The sequence below is a fragment of the Selaginella moellendorffii genome, unplaced genomic scaffold (assembly GCF_000143415.4).
Source record: "Selaginella moellendorffii unplaced genomic scaffold, v1.0 SELMOscaffold_139, whole genome shotgun sequence".
NCBI lineage: Eukaryota > Viridiplantae > Streptophyta > Lycopodiopsida > Selaginellales > Selaginellaceae > Selaginella > Selaginella moellendorffii.
In genome coordinates this window covers 309,649-319,818 of record NW_003314400.1, presented here as the reverse complement: position 1 = coordinate 319,818, position 10,170 = coordinate 309,649, and the positions used below count along the sequence as shown (strand labels likewise).

General features: G+C 51.5%; 5 protein-coding genes across 7 annotated transcripts; 2 read left to right on the top strand and 3 right to left on the bottom strand.

The window, feature by feature from the left end:
• Window positions 1-46: 46 nt before the first annotated feature.
• On the bottom strand, window positions 47-2,080 carry LOC9630215 (pentatricopeptide repeat-containing protein At4g13650). The gene is made up of 2 exons (XM_024666345.1): window positions 1,779-2,080; window positions 47-1,717 (listed from the first exon to the last, which is right to left on the bottom strand). Exon 2 carries the CDS (start codon window positions 1,466-1,468, stop codon window positions 47-49), a length of 1,422 nt encoding a protein of 473 aa, XP_024522113.1. The 5' UTR covers window positions 1,469-1,717; window positions 1,779-2,080.
• A 190-nt stretch (window positions 2,081-2,270) lies between these two features.
• On the bottom strand, window positions 2,271-3,261 carry LOC112343208. The gene is made up of 2 exons (XM_024666322.1): window positions 2,576-3,261; window positions 2,271-2,520 (listed from the first exon to the last, which is right to left on the bottom strand). Exon 1 carries the CDS (start codon window positions 3,247-3,249, stop codon window positions 2,578-2,580), a length of 672 nt encoding a protein of 223 aa, XP_024522090.1. The 5' UTR covers window positions 3,250-3,261; the 3' UTR covers window positions 2,271-2,520; window positions 2,576-2,577.
• A 28-nt stretch (window positions 3,262-3,289) lies between these two features.
• LOC9630536 (ranBP2-type zinc finger protein At1g67325) lies at window positions 3,290-5,272 on the bottom strand. 2 transcript variants are annotated; one of them, XM_024666321.1, is made up of 9 exons: window positions 5,159-5,272; window positions 5,047-5,092; window positions 4,639-4,980; window positions 4,487-4,587; window positions 4,355-4,430; window positions 4,184-4,296; window positions 4,071-4,104; window positions 3,841-3,993; window positions 3,290-3,617 (listed from the first exon to the last, which is right to left on the bottom strand). In XM_024666321.1, exons 1-8 carry the CDS (start codon window positions 5,165-5,167, stop codon window positions 3,842-3,844), a joined length of 873 nt encoding a protein of 290 aa, XP_024522089.1. In that variant the 5' UTR covers window positions 5,168-5,272; the 3' UTR covers window positions 3,290-3,617; window position 3,841. The 2 variants fall into 2 exon arrangements, with proteins under 2 accessions (XP_024522089.1, XP_024522087.1); XM_024666319.1 differs by having other exon boundaries at window positions 3,290-3,993.
• A 293-nt stretch (window positions 5,273-5,565) lies between these two features.
• On the top strand, window positions 5,566-8,944 carry LOC112343224 (pentatricopeptide repeat-containing protein At5g27110-like). 2 transcript variants are annotated; one of them, XM_024666349.1, is made up of 8 exons: window positions 5,566-6,228; window positions 6,285-6,520; window positions 6,626-6,711; window positions 6,762-6,885; window positions 6,972-7,074; window positions 7,262-7,491; window positions 7,583-8,612; window positions 8,669-8,914. In XM_024666349.1, the coding sequence occupies exons 7-8, from the start codon at window positions 7,617-7,619 to the stop codon at window positions 8,828-8,830; spliced, it is 1,158 nt and encodes a 385-aa protein (XP_024522117.1). In that variant the 5' UTR covers window positions 5,566-6,228; window positions 6,285-6,520; window positions 6,626-6,711; window positions 6,762-6,885; window positions 6,972-7,074; window positions 7,262-7,491; window positions 7,583-7,616; the 3' UTR covers window positions 8,831-8,914. The 2 variants fall into 2 exon arrangements, with proteins under 2 accessions (XP_024522117.1, XP_024522116.1); XM_024666348.1 differs by having other exon boundaries at window positions 6,182-6,228; window positions 7,583-8,944.
• On the top strand, window positions 5,570-7,612 carry LOC112343222 (pentatricopeptide repeat-containing protein At2g34400-like). The gene is made up of 3 exons (XM_024666344.1): window positions 5,570-6,151; window positions 6,411-7,451; window positions 7,583-7,612. The coding sequence occupies exons 1-3, from the start codon at window positions 5,570-5,572 to the stop codon at window positions 7,610-7,612; spliced, it is 1,653 nt and encodes a 550-aa protein (XP_024522112.1).
• Window positions 8,945-10,170: the final 1,226 nt, after the last annotated feature.

Below are 10,170 nucleotides of genomic sequence, written 5' to 3'. Positions count from 1 at the left end.
ATGGCATGTCGTTCAACATGGATGCTGATATCGAGACGGATAACTTCTAACTTGTAGTAGTATGTAACATACTTTCCGGTGCTAATTCAGTTTCATATAGCAGTAGATAGGCCGCAGAATTTCGGGGTTCTGCATCCAACAGCTGCTTTGCTTCTAGAGCACCATATTCGTTGTCAGTGTGGACCTCACAAGCACCAAGTAGGCTCCTCCAGGCTGAAGCATCAGGTTGAACCGGCATGGCGGACATGAAGCTTGCAGCGTGCTTCACCCAGCCGGACTTGGCGAGCAAGTTGGCCATGCATCCGTAGTGCTCGGGAGTTGGCTCTAGATGGTGGTCTCCCTGCATGGAGAGAAAGTAGCTCCATCCTTCGTCGGCCAGTCCGGCATGAGAGCAGGCATGAAGAACAGAAGTGAACGTAACAATATTCCGCAGCACTCCGTCCTGATTCATCGTCCAGAACAGGTTGCGAGCTCTGTCTTCTTCGCCGTTCCGTGCATAAGCCGCAACGATTGAAGACCAGGAAACGACGTTTTTACTTGCGACACTCTCGAAAGCAGTTTGAGCGGCCTCCAAGTTTCCACACAGACACATAAGAGAGTTTTTTACGACGTCCGAGCAGCATCTAGTGGCAAGACTGCGAGAGTGGACTTCTCGGCCCGTGGTAAATTCACCAAGATTGGCACAGACAGCAAGAACAGTACCGTAAGTAACGTCGCTTGCTTTTATCCCTTCTTGATTCATTCTGTGGTATATTTGCAGGGCCTCGAGATTTAGATCCTCCTGTGCGTTGGCTACTATCATGGTGTTCCAGGTGATCGCGTTGGTAGTGCGGTTTGTTGCCTCGATAAACACTCTCGTCGCGTTTTCGAGGCTTCCACACTTGGCATACATGTTGATGAGCGCGTTGACGACGGACGTGTGGGACAGGTATCCTCTAGCAGCAGCTTCTCTGTGGAGTGACGATCCCCTTTCCATTTTGCAGGTGCTCGAACAAGAGTCCAGGAGCGTGATGAGCGGCAATTTATTCTCCACCATCTCCAGGTACAATGCAAACGCTTTCTCCTCGCAATGGTGCTGTGCATACGCTCCGGTCATTGCATTCCAGCAAACAATGTCTTTGTCCATTACCCGATCAAACACCTGTCTTGCGTCTTCTACAGCCTCGCATTTTCCGTAGAAGCTCACTGCAGTTCCCACAAACACATCCGTCTCTACTCCACTTGCAACTATCCTCTCGTGAATTGTCTTTCCTTCTACCAATGCTCTCAGGCTCGCACAAGCCTCCAGGACGCTAATCAGCGTCACTGCATCGACCATTCTGGACAAGAAGCGAGATGAGTATCGTCCAGGAGAACACGTTCCGCTGGTGGATCCCTCGGTAAGCAGCTCGAGCGTCGTCCAGGCTTCCACACCTTCCATACATTTGCACCAAGAGATTTCCCAGGTACGTATCCCCGTCGAGACCATTAGAGATCATCTGTGAGTGAACCCGTCTGAGTGACTTGGAGTTTCCATACTGCTTGAGAAGAGCTTCGTATGTGTCTATCATCTCCTTCCTCCTCCATCTGGAATCTGCCGTGAGAGTTAGAGTTCCCGGAGTTACTGCATTCATTCTTAACTTCTAAGCCCGGCCTGGAGTCATTTCCAGTCGACTATATGCATGAAGCTTTGTCGTTTTGTTTGTGGGATTTTGATCGATCTCTCACAGACGCTGATCTTCCTTGATATGAAAAAGTTTCGTCATGCAGCGCACGAAAACACAAGGCTTGTTGCTTACCTCCATTTCTAGGAGTTGTTCTTGAATGTGGTTCATAACACTCCTCAGTGTACCATCGCTTTGGAGCTCAAGCTGGACTGTGGCATGGTCCTCCCTGGATCCAGCAAACATCAATCACTCCAGCCATATCTTGCTTCAGTCTGAGAAACAAGAACTCATCCAAGTTAAGTTACCTTCCCAACTGTTCCTCCAAAGTTAACTCCATGATCCTGTCCATAGTTCCAAAAGTATAAGAAAATCGATGCTAACAGTCGCAAGAAAATCATACGTGATAGAAAATGTCCGTGGAAGCGCTGGAAATCCATCCACGGGTTGCAAGATCTCCGGATCAATCTTAATCTTCCCTGGCCACCGTTTTTTGAGGCTGGTGGCGTGCTCTGGAGTCACGCTGGAACTTTGGATCGACTTTACGCATGGTGAATGTTGTATTGCTTGTGGACTTTCTGGTCGACCGAGTTAAGCCCAAGAGGAAAAAGGAACAGAAGCTATATCATAGACAAGATTCGTTACATTCTGGTATATATTTAACATTTTTACATCCTAGACTCTATAACAACGACGATTCTGTGACGATCCGAAAGTGTGCCTGCTGTTCCAGCAAAGACACAGAGAAAACTTGCTAGCAGCTCAGTCTACACAAAAAGACGAATTCTTGAGAATTCCACAAAAAAGGAAGACCTGAGCGAGAGAGAGAGAGAGAGAGAGAACCGATCGAGAGAGAGTCCGCCTTTCTTTGATCCACCTTGCAAGAAAAAAGCGTCAAGAAAAGAAACAAAGGAGGAAGAACACAGTTTTACCATCACATCTCGCTGCCAGGGTCGGAGAGCTGAGCGTGCGCCTTGCCAGGGTCGGAGAGCTGAGCGTGCGCCTCGCCAGGGTTGGAGAGGCCGAGCTGTGCCTCTCCAGGGTTGCCGGAGGAGCTGAGCTGCGTCTTGGAGAGCTTTCCGGAGCCTGACCTGTCCGGCTCCGAGCGCACGACCACTGCAGAGACGAGCTTCTCGACGAGGGTCTTCTGTGAAGCCGCAAGCTTGCAGATCCCGCGCCCAATGACGATGCCAGCAATCCCGATCCCCACGCCAATCGAGCCGAGGCCCGAGCCGATCCCCATGGCAATGCCATTAAGGCCAGAGCCGACCCCCTTGCCAAGGCCATTGAGGCCCGAGCTGATCCCCTGGCCAACGCTATTGAGGCCATGGGCACACAGCCCCGTCCCAAGAGATCCACCAAAATCCAGCGACTTTCCTCCTGCTGCTAGGGCGTCTTTCAGCTCCAGCGCCTTTCCTCCTTCTGCCAGGGCCTCTTTCAGCTCCAGGGATTTCCCTAGAGCTCCGCCCCCCGCCTCAGCTGCTTCCTTGATCCCGGTGCTGATGGAATCCACTGCGGCTTTCACAGCCCCGCCATAGATAGCCGCCACTCCACCTATCACAACTCCCGTCGCAACAGCACCAGCGAGCCGGACGGCGGAAACCATTTCGAAGAAGCACTATGCGCGAACAATAGCTTAAACCCTATTGAAAGAATATACCAATCTCTTAAACTATAATCTTACAATCGCCCCAAAAAGGGCGATTGTAAAAGGCGATTGTAAAAGGCCCCAAAAAAAATCTCTCCTCACCCTCTCGACCATATGTATACCAAGAAAAAAACGTACATTCGCCGTCTGTACATAATGTATATATACGCGACCATGACGACGACGGAGACGAGAGGCCTGATCAGAAAACTGAGACTTGAGAAGAGACACCAACGACGGACCAGGCGGAAAAACGTTGACAGTGTTTTTCTTTTTCATCTTTTGGTTTTTTTTTTTTTCGGACCTCCACAAGCTCGACGACAGTACTGAAACAGGGGCAGAGACACGAAAAACCCATCAATCAGATCGAATGGAATTGCTCGCAGCACAACACGGGAAGCCCCAAGCGGTAAACGAACCAAGTCAGCACTGTCTCTGATGGTCGGCATACCAGCTCGCAAGAGCTGTGACGGTGTCAAGAGCTCAAGAAGGGAAAAGAGGAAAGAGAATGGAGAAAAACTGAGAAGAGGGCGGGAGGAAAGGCCATACCTTAGTCCGATGGAGGAGGAGACGTTTTCGTTGTAAGCTTTGCATCAGCGGGTTTGTCAACGCCACAGTTCCTGCGATTACATTTCGTTCGGAAGGGATAATTTACATTACCACAAGCATCGCACGTCCAACTTCCTTCCGGGGTTGGACCTTCTGCAACACGAAACAAACCAGTTTTTGTGTTGGTATCCATCCAATCCACGCGAGAGATATCGAAAGAGAGAGCTTACGTGAGTTAGCCTTTTGAGGTGCAATGCGAGGGACCTGAGCCACACAGACGAGAAAACGAAAGAGACACTAGGCTGTGGTGACAACCAGCAGAAGAAACGAATGAATGACAAACCGGTTCCGCGGGTTTGGGAGTGCCGCATTTGCGCATGTTGCAGAAGGTCCTGAATGCGAAGTTTGAGTTGCCACACTTCGGACATATCCAATCGCCCTCCGAGCCTTCCGGCCCTGCAACAAACAAAAAAAAAGATTGAGAGGTTGTACGAAGGACAGGCTTTCTGCGTACCGCCTCTACGCTTCCGTGAGCCATTCTCTTCGATTTGTACACCCGGCCGAGGCCCTGGAATCTGCATCACCGAAAACTAAAGACGAAAAGCTTTACTTCCTCCGGAATCTCCAAAAGACGCGAAACACTTACAGGTGGAGGAACCATAGTCATGCCCATTCCATAGCCGTCCACGACCGGAGCTCCAAAGCCAGATCCTAAGTGCACACCTTCATGATGATGTACCGCATGAACTGTAAAAAAAAGGAGAGCTAAGAATCACCAAAACCAACGATTGTTCTCACCTAGCGCGGGATTATAAGCACCGGGTAGTGGAATCGGGTTATAAGTCGTTTGTAGATTCATTCCACCACCATAGTCGTATGGAATCGTTGATACGGGAGGAGGCATCGGCACCTGCGTGTATCCTCCATTGATCCCCACTTGAATTGGAGGAGGAACTCCAGGCCCGGCCATGAAGAGCGCCGGCGATTGGTCATACGGTAGCGGTCCAATCGGCCCTCCTCCCACCCGAGTGATATCAGCTGGCTTGCTCGCTCCACATTTTCTCATGTTGCAAGTAGCTCTAAACGCGAAATTGACATTGCCACACAAGGGGCACGTCCAATCGCCATCGCCGCGAGGTCCTAGACAAGAGAATTTCCAGTGAGAAAAGAAGATTTCTCGGAAGAATGCCAACGCGCCGGCCTTACCTTCCGAGCGCGCTCGCTTCGTTCCAGACGCAGCTCGATTATCCGACTGGAACAAGGCAGACGAGGCGATAGAATCAATTCCACAACCCTAAGGCGCGATCGCGCAGCGTACCTGTGTCATCCCAGAGAGCGATGCGCTCCCGCTCGATCGATCGAATGCTAGAGCGCCTCGCGCGCAACGCTCGCCTCGCTTCGCCCTAGCTAATCAGTCAGTCACAGCAAAAGGGTTTGTGTCTCTCCCCGGATTACGTTTAAGGGGTTTTTGTGGGCCGTTGGATACATCCAACGGCTGCGGATAAATAAATCTTAATTAAGGAAATCCTCGTTTTAACGCTAAACCAATCCCATGCTCGAGAGGAATGTTAGCTAGGAGAGCGGAGTGCGTGCGCGTGTGGGAAAAGCGAATATTATAGCACTGTAGGAAAGAAAAGGATCGTCGGTGCGCGGTCGATCGACCGACGATCGATCCACACCTAGCTCGCTCGATCCGGCTCCGCGGTCGCGAAATCTGGGCGAGATTTCGATGGGAGCTTGCATGTCGCGGCCTCCTCCCAGGAATTCGATCTCTCACAGCAGCACGCCCGAGCAATGGGCGGCGGGCGAGGCGAGGAGGAGCGACAGTGGCAGCGGTGGGAGCGCCAGGAAATCCAGCAGCAAATCGGGCTCCAATTCCACCGCTGCCAATCCCTCGGCGATGTCCATGTCCTTCCTCAAGAAATACTCCTTCGCCACGGTCAATCCCGCCTTCGCGGATTTCGAGAGCGCGCGGCAGCAGCACGGCAGCGATCCGGAGGAGGAGGAGGCCACATCTACGCTCCGATCTCTCGCGCAGCAGTCTTTCGGGGCGTCGTGCCAGCCGGATCACCAGTGGAGGAGCTCCAATTCCATGCTTGGCAGCGAGAGAAGGGTTAGCTTCGATCAGGGCGAGACATCCATGCCGCGAGAGGAATCATCGCCAGATTTCCGCGATGATGGAGCGAATGTGGAAGGGGCGAGCGTCAGGAATCGCGATCCAGGGCTCAGGAGTGGCAGGAGCAGGGTGAAATTCACCGAGGAGAAGCTCGTGATGAGCTCTTCTTGCATGCCCAGCTACTCGCTGGGAGTGGTGATCAATCCAGAAGCTCGGGCGAAGAACACGAGGAGCAAATCACAGGGCCACAGCGCCAAGCAGCATTGATCCTTGTATGATCTCCATCTCACACTAAAATATACTCACACACTACATTCTTCCATTCTAGGGTTCTTGGCAAGGGGCTTGGCGCATTCATCGCTTCCTAGCGGCTGGAATTTTCTAGCGGTTTTTCTGGCGATTAGGCTAGGGCTTCTGCCCGCATTCGCGACTATAGCGAGATTGGATCGATCAGGCAGGCTTCTGCGGCATAGATTCGAGGGTTACAGATCGATGCGGTGAAATCTCCCTTCCAGGAGCGAAATATCGTGTTCTTGGGATGAATGGGGATCCACCAGCAGCAAGGTACGAAACGATTCTTTGGCAGTGTGCTCGAAAGCCAGCATTTGCCGGATCTTCCGCGACTGTCGCTCGCATTCATGGATTAATGGCTTCGACTGGCCATGACAGGGAAACTCTCCTCGGGAATTTGCTCGTCCAGGCGTATGGAAGATCCGGGTGTGTGGAGAGGGCACTGGCTGCCTTTGACGCGATACGTGAGAAGAATCGTTTCTCTTGGACCATTCTAATGTCTGTTTACATGCAGTGGGATCTCTGGAAAGAGGCGCTGTGGGTGTTTCGAGCAATGGATCTGGAAGGTGTGCCGGGCGATGAGATCACGCTTCTCAACGCCGTGAGCGCTTGCGCTGCGTTGGGAGATTCTCTCCAAGGTAAGCAAATCCATGCTCGAATTCTTTCCAGTGGTCTTGGCGCCAGCGTTTTGCTGAGTAACTCCTTGGTTTATATGTATGGGAAGTGTGGGAGCGTCGAGGAGGCAAGGAACGCGTTTGATCGAATGCCTGAGCGGGATCTAATCTCTTGGAACGCGATGATCACTGTCTACGCACAGCATGAGTGTGGTAAGCAAGCAATTCAGCTCTACGCATACTCACGTCTAGAAGGGACGAAACCCGATGAGGTGACGTTTGCCAGCCTCTTAAATGCTTGCTTTGCATCAGGGGATCTAAAGTTTGGTAGAATGCTGCACGAACATTTTCTTGGTACCAGTTTTGTCTCTGACCAGATTGTTTGCAATGGTCTTATCAGCATGTACAGCGACTGTGGCAGTCTCGACGATGCAACAGCAGTCTTCGAGTGGAGCTTTCGGCCCGACGTTTGTACCTGGACGACGGTCATTGCCGCGTATACACGGCATGGAAAGCTCGAGTGTGCGTTCGCGACGTGGAGTAAAATGCACCAGGAAGGCCTGAGATCGAACGAGATCACCTTTCTCACGGTTCTAGACACCTGTTCAAGCCTGGAAGTTCTTGAAACTGGTAAGCACGTTCACAGGCTTGCACTCGGCTCTGGTTTGGATTTCTCTCTTCGAATGGAAAACTCACTGATTAGCATGTATGGAAAATGCAGCAGTCTTGGCGATGCACGGGACGTGTTTGACCGCATGCGCTACAGACGAAACGTGATCACTTGGACTGCCATGGTTGCCGGGCATGCTCAGTGTGAAGACCTCGCAGGGGGGATCTATCTCTGTCGAGAGATGATGCTAGAAGGCGTGCGACCTCAGTCTGTCACTTTCGCGGGACTTTTGGACGGATGCCGTGGCCGTGAAGCTCTCGCAGTCGGAGCCTCAATCCATGGTTACGTTCGTCTCGGTGGAATGGAATCCGACTCTGCAGTCAACAACGCTCTCGTCAACATGTACAGCAAGTCCGGTGGCCTTGAGGATGCCGTGAAAGTTTTCAATGACCAGCGGCAGGATATGAAGACCTCTTCCTGGGCTTCCGTGATTGCAGCATACGTACAGCACGGCTTGAAGCGAGAAGCTACCGAGCTCTATCACCACTTGGACCTCGAAGGCATGGAAGCCGACGAGAACGTCTTCGCCAGCGTCCTCGGCTTTTGCGACAGTGCCACTCAAGTCAGGGACGTGCATTCGCGGATCCTCGCCTCCGGGTTAGAGCAGAGAATGGTCGCAGCCAATGCCGTCATGACCGCTTATGGCAAAGCAGGACACCCGGATGAGGCCAGGGAAGTTTTCCTCAGGATCTCGAGGCCCAGCGTGATCTCCTGGAGCGCCTTCATCGCGGCATATGGTCAGCACTGGGAAGCCATCAAGACCTTCGAGCTCATGAATTTGGAAGGTGTAAAGCCGAACGCCACCACTCTCACAAGCGTCCTGCGTGCCTGCGCGACCGTGGGAGCACACGAGCAAGGCAGGCGGATCCATGCTCTCGTCCTCGCCGGTCCCTACACTCAAAACACGACGGTCTTAAACGCGGCGGCCAGCCTCTACGCGAAGTGTAGCCGGGTGGCCGATGCAAGCCGGGTGTTTTCATCGATTCCCTGCAAGGATGCCGTGTCCTGGAACGCCATCGTCTCGGCTTACGCGAAGCAGGGGCTCTTCCGGGATGCCATCTTCCTCTCTCGGCAAATGCAGGTAGAAGGATTTGTTCCAGACGACATAACTTTCATCACCATTCTTTACTCGTGCAGCCAGAGCGGTCAGCTAGCAGCAGCCTGCGAGTGCTTGAGCTCCATGGTGTGCGATTTTGGGATGGTGCCGGCGAGAGAGCACTACGTGTGTTTGATCGACGTTTTGGGAAGAGCTGGGCGAGTGGCCGATGCGGTGGAGCTGAAAGACTGCATGCCTTATGAGGCTGATGCGGTTGCTCTGGAGAGCTTGCGTGCTGCATCCAGGATCATCCAGAATGGCTAAACTCTTTTTCTTTTTCAAAAATCTGAAATATATAAAACTTTGATTAACGATGACACTTGAACAAAAGGCTCATTTCTCATCTACATAAACCCGTCAACCTTTTAGTGGTTTTGAGCCCATAGATCCAGGAGGAGTTTCTGCACAGGTCAAGACCATAGAACAGGAGATTGACGAGGAAGTGGAGAAAAGACTGGCATTAGGAGGTTCTCATCTTCAATACTGAATGGACAAGGAATGCCTGCATAGGAAAGAAGAGGAGTAAGGAGGATGAAGCGTCAGAGTAAGCTACTCTTTCCTATGATTTAGCTAATCCTGTAGCGTCTCTTGTCATTTGACTGACACGCCTTTAGTCAGTTGTTGCTGCTTGCTGGCTTACAGATCTCTGGTTGCTCATTAGTGGGTTGCTGGCATAGCCTGATACTGGTTGCATTTTTTGGTGTTATTTGTGGGGGATGTCTTCTATCTTGTGCGTGGTGATCTTGTACGTGTTACTTGACGCTCTGTTACTCTCATGTTTTGCTGTAGTGGAGAAGCCTGTTATTCAAACTTTTGCCAGTGTCGGGGTGCGGAATGAGGACAGAGTCTACCGCTGGCATGCACAAAGAACCTCTACCATAACTAAGCTACTGGAACTCGTTCAGTCAGCAGCGTCTGTACTGATTCGCGCTCCTCTTCAGAGTGGGAAGACGTCATTGTTGCAGCTGACGGAGTCGCAGGCAAGAGCTAGTGGCATTTGGAAACAAATTTATTATGTCAATCTTGCCACCACCAACGCTTCTACCTTCAACGAGCTGTTCGTATCTATCTATGATGATGACCGTGGCATATGTCCTTAGATTTGTATTGACTTTGAAGGTGCAGAGGAGGTTTTGCGGAATTTCTTTGTCCCTGACGAACCGCTGAGGTTTCTTCTCGTTGACGAAGCCCAAGCTGGATTCAATCACAATTTGACCCTGTGGAGAGCATTGAAACCTTTCCAGGAAGGTCGAGGAGGCATAGTTCCTAACATTCTTATCATTTTGGTGTCTGCATTTGGAGTAGAAGAACTACCACAGTTTAAGAGAATAACGTGGTGCGATGCAAATCAGATACTGTTGAGGTATTCTTTAATACAGGTGGTGATGTGTGGCATGCAGGCCCTCATTGCGGTGCAATCACTGAAGAGGAGTCAAATGAGCTGTGGAAAAGTTCCACAATTTTCAGGATCCTAGCAATGACATTCGAGAGTGGGTATTCCGGCTTTATGGCCTCGCTTTTGGATTGGCTTTCGGACGGTATC